Raw genomic sequence first — 24991 nt, forward strand, 5'->3', positions numbered from 1 at the left:
ATGTTAAAATACTATGGTATGGTTGAGGTTTAGATTGCATTATGGTATATCTATATGCATATTACCGACATATAATTATTGTAAATGCTTTAAAGTACTAAGTTGAACTACGAATGGCTTGATCTCGTTTGAGGGTACATAGGCAGTCTAACAAGACAATTAGATGCAACCATAAAACAATCCGAATTTAACATGGTACTTGATTTCTTTAAGGTAAGAAGTTATGATGATTAACAGCGTAGAGATTAACCATGATTTTTTTTCTGGCCTATCACTGGGTATAGTTCTGATTAAGAATGTTGGGATGTTAAAGTGGTTATGCCAAATGACGTTACGGATGCCAGGTAAGCTTCAGGTGAGTACATGTTGATGGTAGTGACTGTAGTGGGTATGATTGTGTTGTGAGGTATTTAGAGCTTATTGTCTTGCACCCCGGTGTTAGTGCTCCGCCCGAGGACAGGGCCTAGCCTTCACGTGATCGTTCACCTCCCGCATCACACGTTTACCTTGGATCCAAGGTAGGTACCAGCCTGTCGTATAGGCCACATTAGGTGGTTTCGACTCGTATTTGACTTGTGATACTTCGCACAACCTTCACATGATCGTAGCACTTGAGTGTATTTCTTTACACCCAGCCTGTCGTACAAACCACTTTAGGTGGTTTCGATTCATGTACAGGAATTGATTGATGAGATATGGGTGAGTCGTACATTTCACTATAGGTGACTTCGACTTACGTGCTAGCATTGATTGATGATATATGGGTGAGTCATACAGGTCACTATAGGTGACTTCGACTTACATTGATTGATGAGATATGGGTGAGTTGTATAAGTCACTATAGGTGACTCCAACTTACGTGCTAGCATTGATTGATGAGATATGGGTGAGTCGTACAGGTCACTATAGGTGACTCTGACTTATGTGTTAACGTTGATTAATGAGATATGGGTGCAGTCATACAGGTCACATCAGGTGACTCTGACTTGCGTGCTAGTATGGATTATTAAGCACTTGATTATTTATATTATTAATGAGATGCAGTGTCGTGGTATACTTCTGGTTTTACTGTTAGTATAGAATTCATACTTATACGTAGTATTATTTTCTGGAAACTAAACAGGTGTTACATCGATGAGTTATAACGTTTAGAAATCTTTATTATAACTTTGTTTTCAGACCCACTCACTCTAGTTTGTTTTTCATCCCTCCAAGTTTTATTAGTTGAGCTTTCTTTTCGACGAGGATTCGTGGCAAATCTTGGTATTAGAGATTATCTTCATTGGAATGATCCTCAATCCACTCTAATGTACTTTACTTATGCTCTGACATCACATGTGAAATGGGTTCATTCCCACTCCCAGCGCACTCTTGTATTTAGGCACTTTTAGGTTTAAAATTTATTCACATTTTTCCTCATCACTACACTTTATGGCTTCGTCACCTTCCAGGTGTCGGCCAGCACAGTTCGATTCGGAGTCCTACTGGACTTTCCGGAGTGTGTCAAATTAAATATTTTCATATAGATAAAAAAAAATTAAATAATAAAAAAACGATTTTATCTCTGGCATAATTAAAAACTTAAAAAAGAAAAAATAAAATAAAATCGTGTTTTAGTGGGCCCACCTGGTACCGGCGAGGTTGGGACGCCGTTGTATTTTTGTATAATGAAAAACAAATTTACAGAAAATAATTTTCGTAAAGTAGATATGTATATGGATTTCATGCTATTAAGATAGAGAATGTAGTACCAATATTGGGCATAGTGACTAACCCGCAGGATTTTAACCCTGCCATCAACGAAGATAAATTTTAATAAATCGTCCCTCTATGTTTTTGAAGAATACTACTAATCAGATCTGAAATGATATTGTCAATATTATTCAAATCCAGCACAAAACTACAATTGGGAAATACTTAAGAATTAATAACATCATATGTTAGAAAGATCCTAGGAATACAAAGGATATAATGTTAAGAATAAAAAATAAACTAGCGGGAAAGCCAATACCCTCTCTAAAGCTGGTAGAGCAAATCTTAAGCAGAAATATTTGAGGCGGGAATGCTTTATGGAGGCAAAGGTTAGACAAAATCAATCTGCAGCCTGAAAAGGAATTCTGAATGCAAGATCCATTATTGAAGGGATGAGATGGATCGTGGGAAATAGGAGGAACATTTTGTTCTGGACTCATAATTGGGTTTTTCGAACGCGGCGGCTGGCTTCATCATCAGGAATGAACACGGTGACCCGGTGATTGCTGGCGCCAGATCCTTAGGCGGAATGCCATTTGGATTGCTAGGAGTAGAGGCCGTCGGAAGATCGTCGTGGTGGAGGGTGATTCTGCCTCCCCACCTCATCTATCTCATCAATGAACACAATACCCGGCGCTTTCAACTTGGCCTTCTCGAACAAGTCCAGCACTCTCGACGCCCTCACTTCCCACAAACAACTCCCAACTCTGAAGCCGCGCACGAGAAAAACATTGTCTTAGCCTCGCCGGCCACGGCACGAGTCAGAAGACAATTTTAATTTTTTTTTTCAAGTTTTTAACTATAAAAAGACAAGATAAAATTGTTTTTTTTTATTATTTAATTTTTTTAATCCACCTGACGGAAGAACCACATTAATTGACGACACTTATTTTCAAGGACTACATTGATTAATTTTTAATTTCAGAGACCATCTTAATAGAATAAGTCAATTTCATGGACCATTTGTTGTTAAAACCTTATATAAATGATAATCCATGGACATAAACAAATAAAGTGTGCGGAAATCACTGACAATATCATACAAAATTACCTAATCAAAAACACATATTATATACATGCGTATATGAATATACATATATATAGTACTTCGCTTTTTCTCCCTCAACAATTTTAGGGACTACCTCTACATTCAAGGGGTAAGTTGTCGAGCCATGAATCATCCAAAAGTGGGGCAGAAGAATCCAACTCAGTAGGCCATTGAGAACTTACATCTACTTCATCAAACACAATGGGTTTGCATTTCTCATCTCTGTGGTGATAAATAGACTGCAACCAAAGGTTGCAGTGTACGAAAACCAGATCATTGAAAATTTCCAGCTCTCGTCGGTTGCGTTTCTTGCTGTGCATGCTCTCGAAGGTGGTCCAGTTCCAACAGCACCAATGGGAGCTACATGGTTGGCTCAGTATCCGTATCGCACATCTCTGGATTGTGGGAATTTCATAACCATAACCTGCCCACCAATCTCCTGTAAATGTATGACGAAATGTTAGATACATACCCCACGTTTTTGAACAAATATAGACCAAAATAACAAAGAAGAGCTCCTGTCCTAAGACAGATGATTGGAGAAGAAAAGGACCATTAATCAGTCTTAAAGCTCGTTTGGGACTGTTATGGGAAACACTAGTGCTTATAAATGCTTTTACAAGAAGTCCTTTTCTTAGAAACAAGTTGATTTTTTGAAAAGCACTTGGAAAGTGCTTCTCTATAAAGCGATTCTATAAAACAAAAGAATTTTTTTAGTCTTTATACCAAACGTAATCAAAAGCACTTTGTTTTGTTAGATGAAGCTTAACGCCATTCTAGAAGCATCACGAACTAGCCCTTAAAGGGGAACTGAGAAAGTAAATGTTCAGTACTCAAAATTGGTCTGTCAGACCTGTTTCACTTAACACAGAAATAAAAACAAATAACAAAAAACGAAATAGTAATCAAGTAGGCCATAAGTAGTCAAATTGCATTATGTTGGCAACCATAATTATATAACCAGAACATGCTTCAAATATTTTTTGTTTTATTAGTACTTTGATAATAATTGCAAGTTTACAGACCTGGGGAATTCAGTGTCCTTCCCATGATTGCAAAATCCGTCCCAAAAGCACCTTGTGCATTAACATACATAGGATGTTCTTTTGTTACTTCCATTCTATCGTCATGTGTGGTAGCCATCCTCAACATAGTTTCTTGAAACCCATTTCTCATCCTTAAATCAATCTTAAAGTTTGGACTGTAGAATACCGAAGGGTTAAGGGAGGCTGCCGCTGCATGCAAGGACGAGTGAAGCTGCATATTCCATCTCTGATCAATTATATCCCAGATCAGCATATATTTCTCTTCGATACCCTTATAATGGGTCCTTATTGCAACTTTTGCCCTCTCTATTCCTTCAAACATGTACCCCATAGCTGGCATATCCCCGTCAACAACCCTAAGGATTTTAAGTAGCGGTTCAGAAATACTCACAGCTTCTCGTGCATGCTTCCAAAATCTCTCTAAATACAACAACGACTTAATAGCTTGAGCCTCGGGGTGTCTACTATATACTGAAGACAAGGAAAACATGTGCTTTAGATTGTCCTCCTGAATCACAATGGACCTCAAGGTGAGGAAATTAGTCACGAATCTAGTAATTTTTGGCCTTAGCAATTCCATTCCACCAGTGAATTTTCTCATCGTACTCAAAGTCCATGGATGACTGTATATGAACCTAGCGATGGTCTTTGCCTCTTCCAGAACTGTAGCCACCCACTCCTGTTTACCGATATCCTCCAGCATCTTATTAATACAATAAGACGCACAAGGAGACCAAAACAATGAGTTGTACTTGGCCATAAGAAGTCTTCCTGCGTAAACATAACTGGCAGTAGTATTCGTTATAACTTGCACAACATTCTCAACACCAACCTCCAAGACAACAGACTCAATTAGCTCAAACAAGTAAGTAGCATCGTCTTCATGACCCGATACATCAACTGACTTCAGAAACAGAGTTCCCTTCGGATATGTAACCGAGAATATTACAAGTGATTTGTTCCTACCATCAGACCAGCTATCACATAATATAGTGCACCCTGTTTCTTTCCATTCATCTCTGTATTTCTTGCAGCAATCATGTATATCACCTTTGACTTTTTCCAGAAGAGAAGATCGTAGGCTTTCGTAGCTTGGGGCTTTGTAGTCCACCCCACACTCTGCTACAGCATCCACCATTTCCTGATAATATATGGATTTAGCAGCACTAAAAGGGACAGAATTGTGGAAGAAAAAAACAGCAATTTTTTTATCAGCAACATCCTTCTTTTGCTTTTGAGCATCACCCACTTCTAGGTGTGCCGCTGGTGAAGGGCAGGGAAACAACAAAGACGGGGATGTGCTTCCGTTCTGTCCGCTAGTCCCATCGTTAGGATGGAAGCCACCACTAGCAGAGGAGCTATTCTGTTGACCATTGGCTGCAAGTGCCTTATCAACCCTTGGTTTCTTGGGAGTTTTCTGTTTCTTGGGAGTGCTTATTATGCTTAAAATGTTATCTCGCACATCAGTCGGAACTTCTGTGCAGGGGACTATATCTTTGTTTTTAATTTGAGCTAAGTGAAACTTCATCCTGTATACGCCTCCACTGAACTCCCGTTGACAATAATTACACCTAACCTTCTGCTTTGTTGCATCAACCAGGACACAGTGTTCCCAACATGCATCTCTTCCACGAACCATTATCTTTGACAACAAAAATCCAATAACTATTATTTCCATTGAAATGAATACATATGTTACAATACATTGCAGTAATTGTCCTATAAAGGCAATAATTTGATGCAAGAGAAGAAGAAAACAATTAGTTTGAAATGTCTTCCAGAATGACATTCTATATTCAAACACCTACTTGCCGTTACCTAGATCTCCCGACAATTGTTTATCAATCATTGTTACATGGTAAAAGGAAAGCACCTAAGCATGCTAAATTGCTAATTCAATCCAAGTATCCATTTATACCTAAGGTTTCACTAACTTTACAACCTCATTCCTCGTTTCCATTATCTAAGTTTGAACTGAAACACCACTGATAGCAAATGCAATCTTCGCAACTTTTTGTTTGTTTGTTCATTTATTTTCTGTATAAGCAACTAAAACAAGAAATTCACATGGAAGAAGTCCCACCTCTGTACCATATCCATACAAACGAAGTCAAGTAATAGAGTACAATGCCAGTTAAATATGCGCAATTTGTTACACATTCTTTTGTCACAATGATTAACTTGGGAACTCTAATATCTCACTCAGTTACAATCCATCCCAATAAAACAAACTCTGCATTTCAATGAAGTACTTACCCTGAATCTTTAGGCATCAAATTCTTCAATTTCATGCCGCAGAATTCTACACATTATAGGCAACACATATCCTCTCTTCTTTTTTTTTTTTTTTAGTACAAAGATAAATTTTGCACTAAGGGGAGATAGAGTTCGGCTAAGCCACACAATGAGCAACCTAATTTGATATCAAATTTGTTATCCACGAGATTCGATTCCAAAACCTCTCACTTAAAGAGGAATACCACCAAACCATAGTACCGAGTGGCAACATACATCCTCTTTTAGTTTTTCTAACTTATTCAAATTCTATAGCACAAGCTTACATTCAAATATTAAGGGTACAAGTCAGCAATACAGTTAGAAATATAGTTAGAGTTGTTAGGCTTACTACTATAAAAACAAAGTGTGTAATCTTTTCTGGTGGCACTGTTGGAATCAGGTCGTTACATTTCTTTGTTTCTTGAATTCTGCACATAAAGTGTTTGTGTTTTTGGGTCAATGAAATTTTATGCAGTGTTGGTGTGAATTCTATATGATCTGTTTGGGGTTCATGTCTCAGATTAAACAATGGCAGCAATATTTGCAACAGAGAGAAAATTGCATGATAGGGGGTCAGCTGTCAAAACAAGCAGGTATGCGACTGCTGGAGCAGCATGGCTAAATGGTGTTTTTGGTAAGGGGGCAAAGGCAGGACAGGTTGCAGGTACAAAAACCAGAGGAAAGTTCCATATGGCTATCTCAAACTTGCAAGATTGCAGATGGTTCAACTCTCTGTTCTGTTTTCTGGTTTCATAGCAGTGATCGCAGATGTTCTTCCAATCTCAAACTGGGTTTCCCCGGTTGAGATTGAGGGGGAGTATTAAGGGTACAAGTCAGCAATATGGTTAGAATTATAGTTAGCAAGTTTGTTAGTATTTGGTTAGAGTTGTTAGGCTTACTAGTAAAAAAACAAAGTGTGTAATCTTCATTCTCTCAGTTAATACAAATCATATTTCTCTCTCTAAACTGCCTCTTTCTAAGATCTCTGTGTTCATCCTTCTGTTCATCGTTTCTTCTTGATTTTCTCCTCAATTCCCAAACATGTCAATGTAGTTAACATCAAATTGGGTTCATGTCTTTTGTTTATTACAAGCGATATTCTACACTAATATACATTAAGGAGGCTTTGAACAAGGGACGCAGTACATTGAACAGAAGACCCTAACCGCCAGGGGTCTGGGCCGCAGTGGATTCATGTCTTTTTCTTTCAGCTATATCTTCCTCTATACGTTAATTTTCCCAGTAACTCACAAAATCATTCGTTCCAACCGACCAATATGTTAATCCAAAACAGCAACCTAACTTGTAAATAAGTATTCAAAAGTTCAGTATCTAAATAAACATTTATTTATTTTTATTGAGCTTAAGCAACTAAGTTATATTAGTTCATCTTGTTAATCGGAATTTAGACTTAGAGAGAGAGAGAAGAGAGAGAGGAGAGAGAGGGCACCTGGTTGTATAATATGGTCTGAAAGCGAGAAGACCGGAGCGGTCGGAACCTGCAAACTGGGATCGGCGATTTTGGAGGGAAGGATGCAGGAAGAGTGCCGAGGAAATGAAAAACCACGGCGATAAATCAGTGGTCTTCGCTTGGCCCTTGACCGAGGAAAAGGCATAGAACTAACACCGTTGCACATGATTTGCTCGTGTCCTTCATTTTCTCACAGTTGTACTCTGAAGTTTGAACTGTGAAAACATTTCTACCTTTCTATTTCTTTGCTATTTTTTTCTTTCTTTTTTTTTCTTTTTTTTTTTTCAATTCTTTTGAAGATGTATTTCGTGGTTTTTCCTACGAACTTGTATAGAGCTGTCAACTTCCATCTTGAACTTTAATTTTAGACGATTACCCTTCTGAACTTTTATAAATAGCCAATTTTTCCTCTGAACTTTAACTTTAGCCGGTTAGCCCTCATAAAATTTTATAAATAACAATTTCCACCCTAGCATTTTCCATTGATTTTAAAAAATTTCATCAATCGAATTTTCCATTCTTTTTGTCCCCATATAGTTGTCATGTATTGTCCGTGTGATCAAAATAGATGAAAAATGGGATGAAAGTTTTTAAAATCTACGGTGAAGGGGGGAACTGGCTATTTATGAAAGTTCATGGGGTAATTAGTTGATGTTAAAGTTTAATGGGGAAATTGGCTAATTATAAAAGAGTGGAAGAAAGCACGAGAGGGCACTAAGATTGAGCAGGCAACCAACACCAAATGGGTTTTTAGAATGATGATTGAGTGGCTCTGAATAAGGAAGAGTGGATTTCATCCTACTCGGATAAAATTGGACAGCATACGTCCTATAAACGGCTGAATCGGTAGATGTTACCATACACAATTGATGAGCTATCCATGCTCAGTATCAAGATCCAGTATACCTTTCACACGATCTTAACGCGGGGAAGAATGCTTGATTTGAATACAAAAACTTGTAAATTTGTGATAGACATGTCTAAAATCGTGGACATTTCACTTGTTCTCGTGAATTAGCAGCAGTTTCGGCATATGTAAAGTTGAAGAATCAACAGAAATGTGATGACAGTACAAGAACATGGCACTAATTAGTGTTTGGTTTATTTTGTAATACCAAAATCTTGGAAATCGGCTTGCAATCGAGTATATGACCTGAAAATCTCTATACTTAATTACTTCTCTGCTGAACCCACTTGCTGCCTAATTCTGCGAGCGCAATTTTCAAAACTTGTAACAACACCGGCACATTTCAGAGGGTTGTCGGCATGCTCCTTGTAGCAAGACAAGCAAGCATCTTTTTCATTTGAGCAGGGCATAGGCTTCTGGAATGGAAGCTTGAACTCCTTATCACGAAGTTCCTTGGCTTTTTGTGTCACTTCCTGCAGCATGTTCTCCTCCTGCTTCTGCAACTGCTCCACAACCCTCTCGCTCTCTTGCAGAACAGATCTGATGGCATCAAGCTCCTCATAGGGTGACTGTGAAGGAGGCGTTACAGGCACGAATAGAGGAGACTGAAAAGGCCATCCTTTAGCACCTGGCCCCTTGAGTGTTTCAGAGTCATCAGAACCCTGCTTCTGAGTTATCTTCGCTTGGGGCTGTGGACGCTCTCGTGTTGCCTTTTTAGTTCTTCTAGGTTTCCTCTTTGACTTCTCAGCATCCTCAACAAGCTTATTAACCAGATTGGAGCTAATCTGAATACTAAAATTATCCATGGTGGGACAGTTCCCTGATAGGATTCCTGGAAGGCTGGAAATATTTATGCAATTGTGCCCAATTAGAACCTAAATAAAATGACTATCGAAAGAGAGCCAATAACTGTGAAACATTGCTGCAACAAACTCTAGAATTTGAGAGATGAAGATGAGTTCTGTCAGAAATTGAAAAGGAAAACAACAATTTAAATTAAGAACTAGCAGAAATGTACATATTCTGGCCTTGGGCCCACATTCATGTGTGAAGATAGCAAGAGATTTTGACCAATAGGGTCGGATAAGGATATTAGAATCCAACACAACTCCCGCATACTTGGAATTTCAAATGTGAAACACTAACCCTCGGATAAGGATATTAGAATCGAACACAACTCCTGCATACTTGAAATTTCAAATGTGAAACACTAACCCTATATTTTTTTTCAAATCTTATATATATCTGGGTTGGTCAGCCAGCTGAGTGATTTCATTGGTCGAAAACTTTAAGTTGTTTGAAAGATACACAAATCGTACATTTTATAGCTATGTAATTCCCTTCACCTCACAAATGCTAAGGACAATGGCAGTAGGATACTAGTAATTGAGGACCCTCAGCCCCATGCTTGGATGAAATTCAACAGCCAGTTGTGCACACACATTATTATAAAACACCAGAGAAAAAATGACAAACTTATTAAAGTTCAAATGTAACTATACCATTGCAATTCAAGGTATCTCTAAACCTGCACAAATTATGCTGCACGCATAACAAATATTGAAATTTAAAATCCAAGATCAAATTCAAGAGAATAAAGCGAATTCAACAAAGTAAAACAAGAAATCAGTTGCCGAATTTTAATGGTTATAGCTTCATTGGCCAGACAGATGTATTATGACATGATACATACAATGGATTTCCGTGGATTTTGAAGAAATCCCATCTCTGAAATCTCTAAGCAATCCTAAGTCGTGGCGTCTTAGTTCATACACTTTCCAGCAGACAAGGTTTACTTCAACTGTTTATTGCCGATATAGAGATTACGTACTCCAATGTCCTCCTAAAGTTTGAAAAGACTCTTTTATAAAGATATCTTATTTACATATAGAAGATATTCAACCTCAAGTTCTGATAACATTAGACTCATTTGGGGGGTTTAATCAACAAAAAGTTACAAATGAAAAAGAAACCTATCACCACAATAACATATCTTATCCACGGCATGTAATGACATCAACTTAAGTTTATATACAAGTGCAAGTGAGACAACAAAAGACAAAATACACACAACTCAAACAGAACAAACTATTTGACATCTTGTTAACTTTTTTCCTCCTTTTCAAATTTCCAAGCGTAATATTACAAACAAAAACAGTATAGCTTGAGCAAATATATCTATGACAAACGAAATAATTATACTTGAAGAGTACTAACATGCAAGTATGGAAGACTAAAATACAATAGAGAACAAATCTTGACAGTTAAAACTTTCTATCCCAATCTTTTTGGGCACTTATTAATTCATAATGGGTAACCAATAGGTTTCAAACTCCCTAAACTGTAACTGGTTTCAAACTCAGGAAGCAAAACACGGGTAAAGATAAGGTGGACCATATCACTTTTGTTCAACTGAATTCAAGTCGCATTAATATGGGTAAGCCAGTCCCTGCATTTCCCGAATAAGAAAACTAGTCGTCTACATTCACCTGTTTCCTATGAGAATTATGATTTGTATAACCACAAACATCAATATGGCCACCCAGTAATGCTTAATACTAGTCGAGAAGTGAAATCAGAGACCACAATTTCCGTAAGCCTCAAGGGCCCTAAAAGCAACTATATTTCAACCCCGAAAATTTTACAAACAATTGCAGCGCAAACAACAGACAGCCCTAGTATATACGTATCGACCCAAAATCTCCACAGCATCAAATTCATGTCAAAAATTGCCACAACATTACACACATTTTACGAAAAGCAATTAAAAACTAAACCCACAGAAATTTCAACAGACCAAAAAGGAGCAAAAAAACCCAACTGATTCGTCAGATACTTCTTTGAGGCATTTAATCAAACAGCTTGCAGGCCAAATATGCAAAACCCTAAACGAACGATCCCAGAACAAACTGTGAAGCGACAAAAAACCCTAAATCGACGAAAGATTGATCCACGAAAGGAAGAAAGAAGAAGAAGGCGAACCTGGCTGTGCCTCTGGAGGAAGACAATACGACGAAGGGCGCTCTATAGGCGCTTTGGACCGCACTTTCTTCTGCTCGATACGGGCATCGGTGAAACAACAGACCTCGCGGAGAGTAAGAGAGTGGGCGGAATTGTAACTACGCGTCAAGTTTTGGGGAGGAACTGTAAATTCCTGTAAATTTTGAGCGGGCAGAATAGAGTACAGGGCCTGGATTTGGAGGCTGGCCCAATTTGACTGAAGTAATTTTGGGTTGGGCTGGATCAAATAACAAGCCCGGATTAATTCATGGGTACGCCTATTTACTTCGATTTTTTGTTTCAAAACTGTTATTGGCAAATCCAAAAGCATTATTATTTACTTCAAATTAATGAAATCGCAAGTGAACATTTGCATACGAAGGAATGCTGATGAAATTTTGGTGGTACATGTTTGATAACCAGTATGTTAGGCTTTTTTTTTTTTTTTTTTTTTTTTTTTTTTTTTTTTTTTGGATTGAGATATGAAGAATGTATATTTGAGAAATGAGGGATGAAGAAGGATGATGGGATACAAGGGAAGAATAAGGAGGAATCAATCAAAACAAAATCTTGAAAGTGAAAACATCTTAAAATAAATTTTGGTTTTTAGTTTTCATGTGTGTACTTGTACATATTTTCAGCAACTTTCCTATTGTCCATCATCCACTCTTCTTCATCACTAACACATAAGTGAAAAAAAATAAAAAATAAAACAAAAAACAAAAAGGCATCATACGTGTCGAATATGTGTAGAAACCAAGCTCCTTATAAGCACATATAAGATTCCTTGATTTCTCGATGTGAGATTCACCACTCTCAATGCGTCTCATCACGCTTGAGGTCATTTAAGCATAACACATACTTGATGATGTGGTAGCACATGGGTCGTTGGGCTCAACACGTTAGTTAACCTACTTTGATGCTATAAAGGAAGTTGAGGTTCCACCACAGCATGAGTAGTATCCTAACTCATTATAAGTATGTGTAACGTCCCATAATGTTGGATTTACACTACTTACAATCAAATAGGTAAACTGAAACAATGCATGTACCCGCCTACTTATATTGATTTAGGCCTAGGCTGAGCTACCTAGATAGAGAGATTTGGTGATACGGATTTTCTATGGTTCCCTGAAGTATGCCATATTCTAGGAATTTTAACCGCTAGATCTTTATTTAAAAATAAATAATAAATTAAGGATCAACAGTTAAAAGGTCTGTAGTATCTAGTATCCCTAGCATCATAGATTTACTATTTTTCTTACTTGAAATGATTTAGATTGAATCATAACAAAATCATATAGATAATTAGTAAGATGATTTAGTCAAAGGTCAATATAATCTTTACTAATTAGCCATGTATCATTGCCAATTTTTGTCTTTTTTTTTTTTTTAACATAATCAATGAAATATGGGGGAACATGATATTCTAGGCCGGAGTAAGACGGATCAGAATACAATACCTCAGAAGTCTAGTCATGAACTCAACAACTCCAATTAGATTGAGTTGATCAAACAAGCCAGTGATGCCACCACATCCAGCTAAGCTCCAAAAAAGTAGGCAACTTGATTTGATTGGGGATCATACTAGTTTCCAATATTCTTGGAGATTCTTATAATTTAGAGATTGGCATGTGCCGCCAGTAATCATACTCTAAAGAGAACACAATATCTAATCTTAAATATCCTCTTGGATTCTCCTAGTTTAATACGGATTTCATATCCTAAAAGGCCTCTATCTCGACTAGTATAAATACACTTATCTAAGGTTCATCTATGGTAATGCAATTATCACATACTCTATTCTCTTGCCTACTATTTGAGTCTTATATTGCTTACTAACTTAACTGTCGGAGATTCTTTGGCCAGTACCTCACGTGTACGCAAATTTTATCTTTGTTGTTTGTTCTTTTACAAGTAGTCGGATTTGTGTAACTCCTCTGTTTGCGGTGGTATGTGAATTTGATTCCAAGAATTGGTACTTTAGATAGTTCAATGAATGCTAGTACCTCATATTTCCCCGTCCTAATCACTCTACCACATCATGTCTAGTTCAAATAGTTTATATAGTTTAGTGAATGCAGGTACCAATTCCTATTGAGGAAGCAATCAAGATCCGTACACTTTTGTCACACTAGGAGACAACAAGGCCTTGACAATGAAGTTACCCCTATCATGCACTAGATTTTTGAAGCTTGATGAGGATCAATACCTCTGTCAACAAACTTTGTGAGATCTCGATGGCTTTTCGGGTGGAGAATTGATCAAAACTTGTCAACAAACTTTGCGTGGAAGCTCTAAAAGATGCTGTTTTCATATTTGAGGACCTGAATACCACAATTCCAGAAGAACAACCAGCTGTGACAAAACTCATGTTGACCCAAACGAAAATTGCTGACCCCAAACCTATGAGAAACGACATGGCCGGACTTCCAAAACTTCTCGTAAAAAGCCTAGACATGATCTGAAATAGTATGATAACCAAAGGTCGGTGAAGAAACGAACACTAAATGTCAACTGCATCTACGAAAAGCAAAAACATTTGACAATACCAGAAATGAGAGAAAGACCGCATGCAAAAAACCGAGGATGCTAGCTTCCATCAACAAACTTTTTCCGATTGAGTCCAACATCTTGATGTTCTTCGATCAAGATTTGGAAGATGTGCATTCAGATCTCAAACGCAATGGTCAACCGAGTGCTAATAGATAACAGATCTAGAGTTAGCTTCGTCATTAAAGAAACAACTGGGAAGATAAAAAGAGTAAGACTACTTTACATACCTTTAATAGCGCTTCGGCTCGATCTCTCAGAATTTTGAAACTGGCGATTCAGGCGTAACGCTACAACAACCTGGTAGTTTTTCATCTTATGCACCAATGAATCATCAACATGCAGAAAAACTCAATAAGGCTAAGGAAACAAAGTATACCTTATAGTAACAATAGATTACTTCTCTAAATGATTCGAAGCAAAGCCTTTGTCTCGGTACTAGTGCAGTGGTCAAATCTTTTGTTCGGAAAAATTTCAACTACTGATTCAACATTTCACACACCATTCTCCAACAATGATTTGCAAAGTCACAGACTGGTACAAAGAACTCAAAATCCTCCATCTTAGTTCCACTACGCGATACTCTTGGAGTAATGGCCAAGTGGAAGCTTCAGACAAAACGATCATCCAATGCTTGGAGAAAAGACTTAAGCAAAAGAAGGGTAAGTAGACAGAGGAATTGTCTTGAGTTCTATGGACATATCACATTACCGAGTGGGAATCAACTGGAGAAACTCCATTTTCCATGCCTTACGGAACTAAAGCCATCATCTTGGTCTAGGTCATAACAATGCCAAACTTGTATACTAAAGAACATACTAAATTGGAAAATGCTGGAATCCTCAAATCCAAACTACTTTGCGGAAAAGCACAAGGAATGTGCCTAAGTCCAACTTGTCGCCTATCAAGAACAGATCGAGTCATAGTATAATAAAGGGGTTGAACTTTTTTTTTTTTTTTTTATAGAAAAAGGAATTAAATTAAAGAGAAAAGCCCATAGGGTAACCAGTGTACAATCAAACAGAAAAGCCTGGGAGGCTTCCATAGGAAAAGACTTATCCCAAATATGAAAATTAGCTGAAACCCAACTCTATCAACCAGAAAATTCACTTCCCTAAAGACATGATTCCAGCTAGTCTCCAAGAACGATTTAGCCAGCTAACGAATATCTTCAAGAATGGTGTTTAGTCTCCAAGAAAGGTTATGGTTATCCTTAATAGCCTCAATCACCAATTTTGAATCACCTTTCACCATGATACAAGACACACCTTCGGCCTTAGCCAACCAAAGGCCATCTCGCAGAGTAAGGCATTCCGCAACAGAAATCGTGTTTTTGCTAGTAAATCTAGCCGTTGTAGCAATAGGATCCCCCGCCTCATTCCTAATCACAAAACCAAAAGCTGCACCTTGGCCCATCACAGAGCCATCAAAGTTGAGCTTAACAAAACCTTCATTAGGAGGTCGCCATCGAATATTAGAACAATAGGGAGATGTGTTACCATTTTGACTTACAGGGCTTAAATTATTAGCTTCAAGAAACTCTTTTCTAAGATTAACCGCAGCCTTAACAATCCAGGAATGGTTTGGCACTTTATTCTGAAATATCACTTGGTTTCGTTTCTTCCAGATTTGCCAACAAATGAGTAAAGCTTTACTAAGATCACACATACCTACATCAATCTTAGCCTCAAGATCATTATGCCAATCAATAAAATGGAGATTTTGATTTAACCTTATAGAGTTAGGAATAACTTGACCATTCCAGATTAATCTTGCAAAGTTACAGTTCAAGAATAAATGGGCTCTATTCTCTTCCTCATCATTGCACATAGGGCAAGTGGAAGGAATATTGTTGACAAACCTGGATAATTTATCTCTTGTATGCAATCTTCCTAAAATAAGAAACCAACTAAACATCTTAACTTTATGAGGGATCTTAAGCTTCCATATTTCTTAAGAAGCCCACTAACATTATTATTATTAAAATTTCCATTTTGGATCCACGCTACCGACTTAAACGAAAACTTACCATTTGCATTAGGGCCCCAACAAAACACATCATCTTGAGGCATCATAGGGAGAGGAATGTTGCATATCTTAATGATGTGAAATATTCTAACACTCAAATTAAAACCCTATGATTGTAGTATATGAAAGTAGGGATCGTTTTAGGCGGGGGATTAGAAGGGCTGATAATCTACACAAATTAAACTCTAAAACACTAAACTAGACGCTTATGACTCAAAATAGAACAAACTGACTTAAAACAACACAATATTAGCAATTAGACTCAAAACAAACTCTAGGGAGTTATTTGGATGAATTTAAGACTAGTAAGATTCAAAACACTAAATTGGACAGATTTGAACACGTTTCTAACTAATCTAACACACTTAATTGAAGGCGGAATTGTTTTGGACGAAATTAACTAAACTGAACAGATTGCAAAGCAAAGTAAATTAGGTACGAAATTAGGTGATTTGAATGGTGAAAAACTAGCTAGATGGTCCTTCTCCACACATTAAACATATGCATACAAATTGATTTCCAGTATTGTTTCTTTAAACCATGAATGACAATGCCCCAAATTAATTGTGAATGCACTAACTAACTTTCAGATTTTCCTAAGTTCATTGAATTGGATGGATAGTGCATCGCAACCAAATTATTCTTCTCAAGTTCTATATGAACAACATGATAAAGATAATATCAAAGATCACTAAGTTCTATGAAAATCATAAGCATTGACAAGACATTCGTAACTATGAACTGCATGATACTCCTGCCAAGAATTTATTTAACACGATTGTGACTATCAATCTCCACTACTTATAAATAAGTTCATAACGATTAGGTGAAATTCCCTTATATTCTAGCATCAAATCCCTACATGCAAACTAAGTATGCATCCTTAATAAACACACAAGAATAAGTTCTCAATAACGCAGATAAGTAAATCACATTCATGTTTTACGAAACAATAACTGGAGGTAATCAAGTCATATAAAACATATGTCCATGACTTCGAATTCACCTCTAACTAAAAATGAATTAGTTCCTCATGTTCATAATAATTGAAAAGCAAAGTAAAATAAACATGGAAACGAAACGAGGGAAGAAAGAACTCTGAAAGTCTCTAATGGTTGCAGGTGGCTTGCGGCACAACCCTCATTTTCTCCAATGGAAGCCACGACAAAGTCTTCTCTCCTCCAAGGATGCGGCAAAAGGTGTTGATTTCTTATTTTAGGCTCTTATGTGTGTAGTTTGTGGTGTACAAAAATATAAGGGGTGGTGATGAATTATGCGGCATAAATATATATTTATAGAGCTAGGGTTTACGGCACCAATTCCTTGGAGAACAAGGTTAGGGCACGGCCCAATCCAAGAGGGAAAATAATTAGGGTTTTTGACAGATTTTAGGGCTTCTAGAAGAAGAGGGATGCAACACTCTTTTAGGGATTCTTTGGCAGGTTCCCAAGCTTCTAGAAGAGGGAAGAGGCCCCACCTTTCTAGGGGTTCTACGGCATATGTGTAGGCCTTCTAGAAATCAGGTATTTAGGTCCACTTGCAGCTGGATTTAAGGTAAAAATAGGATAAGGTTAGTTTGGATAAGGTTGGTTAAGATAAAGTTCCTTCTTGTTTGCACTCCTTGACTTTAGCTGATTCCTTAACTTCCAATTCTTGAATTAATTTCTCCATCTCTTGAACATATTCCTAGCCTCATTTGATTTTCAAAAACGTCCATTCCTTATGCTCTACATGTATTCAATCCATTCCAGCCCAAAATTGCTCTAAAATGCTCCAAAATGCACTTTCTTGCCAACTTTGCCAATTGGACCTACAAACATACGAAGATAATTTAAAACACTCTAATAAGCAGAAAATAACCAAGTAAATGCAAAGAAACAAGCTAATTAAGTTGCACAAATATGCTCTTATCACTTAACCACAATGTCATTATCAAGTAACTGGCTCAGCCAACTCCTATCTCATTGACCATTAGTGATGAAATAACTAACTTTCAAGTTTGAATCAACATTAACCAAGTTATTAGGCATAATCAAGTTGGATAGAGGGAAAGGAAAAACCCAATTATGGGTACAGAAGCAGATGCTCTCACCATTTCCCACAATCCACCGCATCCTCAATTAATGATATTCCTAGACTTAAGAATACATTTCCAGGCACACGAGTGGTGTTGTCCGACTTTAGCTTTAAGGAACTCCTCTCTTTTTAGATATTTATTCTTTACAAGTTGAACCCACCAATTTTGATTATCCGTTAAAATTTTCTATCCAAGCTTAGCTAGACAAGCATTATTGAAATGGCTACATTTCTTAATGCCTGAACCTCCACTATCTTTAGGGCTGCACACTTTATTCGGGGCCACAGGGACAAGCTTACTATCTTTTCCCCACAGGAACCTCCTACTTTCTCTATCTAAAGTTTCAGAAACTTTCTCAGGACATTTAAAACAAGACATAGTATGATTGGGAACACCTAGCAGGTTAGCCTTGATAAGAGTTAGTCTTCCAGCTTTAGAGAGAGTATTTGTTTTCCAGCCAACTAACTTATTCTTTATTTTGAAAATAAGCTCTTTGGAATTAACTTGGTCCTTCCAGAAAATAATATTAAGGATACCCAAATACCTGTCAATCGTGGTTTTATGTTGAATAGCAAGAATATTAACAATGTCATTCCTAATGTTGTTAGGGGTGTTGTTAGAAAAATAAAGAGAAGACTTAGGAATGTTTAGCTTTTGGCAAGAAGTTTGGGCAAAATTATAAATAACTCTAGCTATATTCCTAGCCGCAATGCCAGTAGCATGAGAAAAAAAAAATCAAACAACCATCTGTAAACATAAAATTAGAAATTCTATAACAAATAGGCTATTAGAATTAGGGTTATTCATAATCTCTTCCTGCACTTTATTTAAATCCCACAACAGACTTTTCTTTCTCTCGAATAAATTTCCAAATACCTCTTTATTCCAGTTTTGACTAGAAATCTAAAAGTCTCTAAACAACCTCACACCCACTGCCAGTAAAAGTCTGATCCTAAGCCTTCCCAACAACACTTTTAAACCCTGGATGAGAGAGCCACATGGCCTCAAATTTAAAGGTGATAACTAGACCTGTAAACTAGTCGGGTTTATCTGGTTTGGGTCGGGTTCAATCCAACTCGTTAAGTTAACGGGTTACCCGAATCCGACCCGTTAAGTTAACGGGTCACCCGTTTCTCCCGTTAACAATTATTATTATTATTATTATTATTATTATTTTGCATAGAGTTTATTTTTTGTTGTTAAGACTTTACTAAAATTACTAAAACATCCTCAACTAACAGGTTGACCCAAAGTGACCCGTTATTTAACGGGTTGTTAACGGGTTCACCCGTTAGAGACCCGACCCGTTAAGCATCCACCTAAATACTAATATTAATGGGTTGGGTCCAAAATGCCAGGTTTAGTGATAACCCCCAGAGTGTTACCACTTCTGAGATTATTGGTATTAAGAAGAATGAGACTATGGTCAGACCCAAAGATAGGGTAGTTATGAAGATTATCATCTGAAAATGTATTAATCCAATTCATATTAGCAATGGCTTTGTCCAGTCTTTCAAAGATAATAGTATTATCCTTATGACCATTACACCAAGTAAACGGCACCCCAGTAGCAGAGATTGAAATTAAATTTCCCTCATTAAGAAAATTATTAAAGTTTACCATATGCTCACTGACATTCTTATCACCCAAAACTTTTCTTCCAAGTAAACAATGTTATTAGAATTGCCTATCAGCAACCAGGGAGGAAGAACATTATTACTAAGAAATAAACATATAATTTCGTTCCAAAGTTGGGGTTGGAGACTTTTCTGGGGGTATGCATAGACACAAGTACATAAGAATTGCTTAGTGAAGCATTTTTCAGTGACTTCACAGTGAATAAATCTAGAATTATGGGCAAGAACATTAATATTAATATTGAAAATGTTCCAACATAAACAAAGACCACTAGCCTTACCATCTCTTCTGGCAAAAAACATATTACTGAACCATTTAGACAATTTAGCACTCAGACCTCTATCCAGGTCAGACTTCGATTCTTCTAAACAAAAAACATCTAAAATATTTAAACTACAGAGGAAATTAAACTGGCTGGCAAAATGGGGCCTGCCCCAACCCTACAATTCCAATGCATCAACTTCATCAATCAACTTTGTTGATGCACAAAATCAGCGAAGACTTTGGTACAACAGAAAGTGTCAGGTTTTGTGACCTTCGCTTGGTTGCTTCGGTCACTAGTGAGGATAAGTACGTAAATGAATAGAGACAGAGAAGCAAACACAGGATGTACGTGGTTCACCCAGATTGGCTACGTCCACGGAGTAGAGGAGTTCTTATTAGTAGTGAAGGGCTTACACAAGTACAAAGGATCAAGCTCTCAATTTAGTGAGTTCTTGTGAATGATTTAACACAAATGGCATTAGCCAATATTGTGGGGGAATGACCCCTATTTATAGAAAAACTTGTAGCTTTGTCACATTGACATGTGTCATGTTATGATTGGTTCTTGATGTCGACACGTGCTGCGCTCTGATTGGCTTCTAATCTTGACACGTGTCGAGTAGTGATTGGCCTCCTGGTCGGAGGGGAACTCTTCTGGGTCCTTGACAGTATAGCGTTGGCCGGTGCTCGGTAGTTTCGGGATTGGTCAAGTATGGTACAAACAGTGCTCCCCTAAGTTCCCGAGTGAGGGAAACTCCTCGGTTGGGGACTTGCAAGATCCAATCCCTTGAGTAATCACGAAACTTCTAAGTACCGAAGTGTGGTCTGATCTTCATCTGCCCTTCTCTGGAAGTACCTTTCCTCCATCCGGGAATGGTGTATTTAGCTGATGTTGACGCACAAGGTAATGTATCAATTTCACTTGAAGCTTAGTTGTAGTTTCGGGCTTAGTCAAGTGTGATACAAACCCTATAGTAGGAGTCCCCCAAGTCGCCGAGCTAAGAGATCTGCCGAAAGAGGTGACAGACAAGGTAAGCAGTCAAACTTCCAAGTAAGCAACCCAGGATCAGAGGTTTGACTTCGGCTTCCGGTTGATTGTTCTCCTTCTCCTTGTCTCTCATTCAACTGCCAGGATAAGGAGAAGCAAATGGATAAGAGATGATATGAGATACTTTTGCTTTTGAAGAAGTAACTTTCCACAGGCTTATTCTTGAACTGTGCTGGAGGGTTTTCTGGTGCCCTTCAGAGTATAAGGCCGACTCAAAAATTTGAGGGTCAAAACAAGTCCATCAAATCTAGAGTACGTTCGACCTTGATGATATGAGATACTTTTGCTGTTGACGGAATAATGAATGTGGTATGGAAAGGTGTCGTGCTGTAGTGATCTGTTTCAGCTCACCGTTGAACCTTCTGCTTCAATCTTTTGCATGGCAGAAGTGGTGTGCAACCTTTGCATTTAAATGGTCCTTCAGAACATTCCTTCATAGTGACTCATCCACGCTTGGCAGCTTCAGTGTAAAGAGCCAATATCTGATCAACTGTCATGAGGTATTTGCCGGTGGAATTCGTGACCTTGACAGCAGTTGAGGATGAGTACTCGAGAGCAATGCTAAGTAAGCAACCAGGCAAAGGCTCCAGGCAGTCAGTTCCAAATTGGAGGTTTGATTTCAGGTTCCGACTGACTGCTCTCTTTCTCCTTGTCCTGCAGGTGTGGACAAGGACAAAGACAAAGATAGGGAGAAAGCATGATATGGGATACTCTTGCTTTCGACCCTGATGATATGAGATACTCTTGTTCTTGGTGTGGCTTATTTGCTGAGGTATTATCGGGGGGAAATAAAGCTGAGTATTTCGAGAGGTTATGTTGAGGGTGCCTTTTCGAATGCGAGAAAGGGTTGAGCATTTTTGCAGGTTTGCCTGTCCGTTGAGGAGGGAGGTCAATGTATATAGGGATTTCCCAATAACAAGTAGTAATGCTATTCCTTTACCCTTCTTGCCAGCTTCACGTGTTTTAATTGTGTCAGAGCACTTTGAAAAAGTGGTATGTGGTATCTGGAAAGCTGATATTACGTGTGAAGATTACAGACAAGCTTTATCTAAGGAAATCTGGCTCTCGAAGTTCTGAGAGTTGTGCCTCTTCGGTTTTCGAACAAGCAATCCCGTCGAGGATCTGACTCTCGAGATTCGGAAAGCGGTGCTACTCCGGTTTTTGAGAAAGTAATTATGTTGGGAGTCTTTTCTCGAATGTGAGTAAAGGTTGGACGTTCTTGCCAACCTGTCTTGCCGCAAAACACGGAGGTCGACACACATAGGGACTTTCCAGTTGTCAAGCAGTAGTGCTGTTCCTTTACCCTTATGGGTAATAGTAGGGTAGCTGGAACTTCGAAATTCTCGTGCCTAAACTTTGTCAGAGATCTTTGACAAAGTTATATGTGGTACCCGAGGAGTTGATGGTGCATATGGAGAGCGGTGATTGAACAGTAAGATTCACGTGCTTTTTACTTCACCAGAAATCTTCGACAGATTGCCCGTGATTTCCGCAAAGCTGATTGTGCATGTGACAGGTGCTGACGAGGCTGAAAAAGCAGGTGCTTCTTCGATTTCTGAGATCGGCCCTCATGGTCTCTGAGCAGCCCAGCTTTTGAGAAAGCAAACGCCTCTTCGATTTCTGAGATCGGCCCTCGTGGTCTCTGAGCAGCCCAGCTTTTGAGAAAGCAAACGCCTCTTCGATTTCTGAAGCTCCGTCGAGTGCAGATTTTTATAGAGGCTGGCATTAAGTTCCACAGCACACCTGAATCTCTACCAGTAAAAGCTCATTTCTTGGACTTCTAAGATCTTGATTTGTCTGACCTCTTCCCTCTTCAACACATTTGAAAATGTCTGGACCCTCCGACCGTCGTTTTGACCTGAACCTTGGAGAAGAGACAGCCACGCCTTCTCCAGACAACATATGGCGCCCATCCTTCATATCCCCTACTGGTCCTCTTACCGTTGGGGATTCTGTGATGAAGAATGATATGATCGCTGCAGTGGTGGCCAAGAACCTTCTCACTCCCAAAGATAACAGACTACTTTCCAAACGGTCTGATGAGTTGGCTGTTAAGGACTCTCTGGCTCTTAGTGTTCAGTGTGCAGGTTCTGTGTCTAATATGGCCCAACGCCTATTTGCTAGAACCCACCAAGTTGAATCATTGGCTGCTGAAGTGATGAGTCTCAAACAGGAGATTAGAGGGCTCAAGCATGAGAATAAGCAGTTGCACCGGCTCGCCCATGACTATGCTACAAACATGAAGAGGAAGCTTGACCAGATGAAGGAATCTGATGGTAAGGTTTTACTTGATCATCAGCGGTTTGTGGGTTTGTTCCAAAGGCATTTATTGCCTTCGTCCTCTGGGGCTGTACCTGGTAATGAAGCTTCAAATGATGAACCTCCAATGCCTCATCCTTCTGGGGTTTTGTCAAGTACTGAGGCTCCGGATAACCACCCTCCGGTGCTTTCTCTTTCTGGGGCTCTACCGACTGCTGAGACTTCCCCTAAGCAACCTTTGTGAAGGCTCCCTTTTGTTTGTTTATTTTGACTCATGTATATGTACATATTTGTGGCTTATCGAAAATATTAATAAATAAGCTTTGCTTCATTTCAATATATTATGTTAAATACACCAAAGCCTTCTTCATAAAGTTCTTTGAATTTTTGCTTTTGTTGAAACCTGTATTGTTGAAGCTTTGTGAGTGAAGCATGTAGTTTGAGGTAGTGTTCCCTTAATTTCCCGAGTGAGGAAAACTTCTCGGTTGGAGACTTGAAAAATCCAAGTCACTGAGTGGTTGTGAGACTGCCGAGTATTAAGGTGCAGTAGCATATGGTGGGAGTCCCCCAAGTCTTCAGGCGAAGAGAGTTGCCGAATGAGGTGTCTCGCTTGTTACTAATTTGTCAAAGTAACGAATCCTTGTTTCGATGTCACACATTCGCATATGCCTTATCTAAAAATATTTCCAACTTTTGTGTGTTTGATGCTGCATGCTATTGACTAGACAAGATCAAGTGCAATTAGTAGCTTTTCTCTCTTTTTCATCTTTTCTTTGGTGGAATTGCTTTTCGTTTCCACTAATCAGCCTGAGTGGATGCAAGATAACACCATTCTCTATAGCTCAGATCGCAAAGTCGTCTTCATGAAAGTTGTTCCTTATCTTGTGAACTACAACATCTCCAAATTTGAGATCCATCGGAGTAGTACAACTCCAGAAATTCAGGTATGATGAGTAACTGTTCATCAATTTTCTGTTAACCCGTCAGACTTGTTGTGAGCTTCTAAACTCCATTTTTTCTTGTTCATCTCAACATACTTTCTTCATCGAAGTTGTTCCTCACCTTGTCAGCTACAACATATCCAAATTTGAGATCCATCGGAGCAGTACAAATCCAGAAATTCAGGTATGATGAGTGACTGTTCATCATTTTTCTGTCAACCTGTCAGACTTGTTGTGAGCTTCAAAACTCCATTTTCTCTTGTTCAGATCAACATACTTTCTTCATCGAAGTTGTTCCTTAACTTGTGAACTACAACATATCCAAATTTGAGGTTCCTCGGAGCAGTATAACTCCAGAAATCCAGGTATGATGAGTGACTGTTTATCATTTGTCTGTCAACCCGTCAGATTTGTTGTGAGCTTCGAAACTCCATTTTCTATTGTTCAGATCAGCATGCTTTCTTCATTGAAGTTGTGCCTCATCGTCTCTTTCATAACATATCAAAAATTCAGAATGAACTAATGGTTAAATATTTCCAGATCTTCGAAACATCATAGCAGCTTCGAAATCTGCAAGAATCCGACTGTCATGTTTGGAGCTTCAACACTTTAATTTCCGTCGCTCAAACAGAAATGGTTCCTTCTTGAAAGTTGTTCATATGCTCAAAAACTATAGGGTGTC

General features: G+C 38.3%; 2 protein-coding genes across 3 annotated transcripts; both read right to left on the bottom strand.

Annotated features, from left to right (window-relative positions):
• Nucleotides 1-2714: 2714 nt before the first annotated feature.
• Nucleotides 2715-7797, bottom strand: LOC103433073 (uncharacterized). The gene is made up of 3 exons (XM_008371292.4): nucleotides 7574-7797; nucleotides 3826-5488; nucleotides 2715-3239 (listed from the first exon to the last, which is right to left on the bottom strand). The coding sequence occupies exons 2-3, from the start codon at nucleotides 5483-5485 to the stop codon at nucleotides 2884-2886; spliced, it is 2016 nt and encodes a 671-aa protein (XP_008369514.2). The 5' UTR covers nucleotides 5486-5488; nucleotides 7574-7797; the 3' UTR covers nucleotides 2715-2883.
• A 739-nt stretch (nucleotides 7798-8536) lies between these two features.
• LOC103433072 (uncharacterized) lies at nucleotides 8537-11639 on the bottom strand. 2 transcript variants are annotated; one of them, XM_008371290.4, is made up of 2 exons: nucleotides 11484-11639; nucleotides 8537-9341 (listed from the first exon to the last, which is right to left on the bottom strand). In XM_008371290.4, the coding sequence occupies exon 2, from the start codon at nucleotides 9305-9307 to the stop codon at nucleotides 8768-8770; it is 540 nt and encodes a 179-aa protein (XP_008369512.1). In that variant the 5' UTR covers nucleotides 9308-9341; nucleotides 11484-11639; the 3' UTR covers nucleotides 8537-8767. The 2 variants fall into 2 exon arrangements, with proteins under 2 accessions (XP_008369512.1, XP_028956877.1); XM_029101044.2 differs by having other exon boundaries at nucleotides 11323-11498.
• Nucleotides 11640-24991: the final 13352 nt, after the last annotated feature.

This window comes from Malus domestica, chromosome 04, assembly GCF_042453785.1.
Source record: "Malus domestica chromosome 04, GDT2T_hap1".
NCBI classification, from domain to species: domain Eukaryota; kingdom Viridiplantae; phylum Streptophyta; class Magnoliopsida; order Rosales; family Rosaceae; genus Malus; species Malus domestica.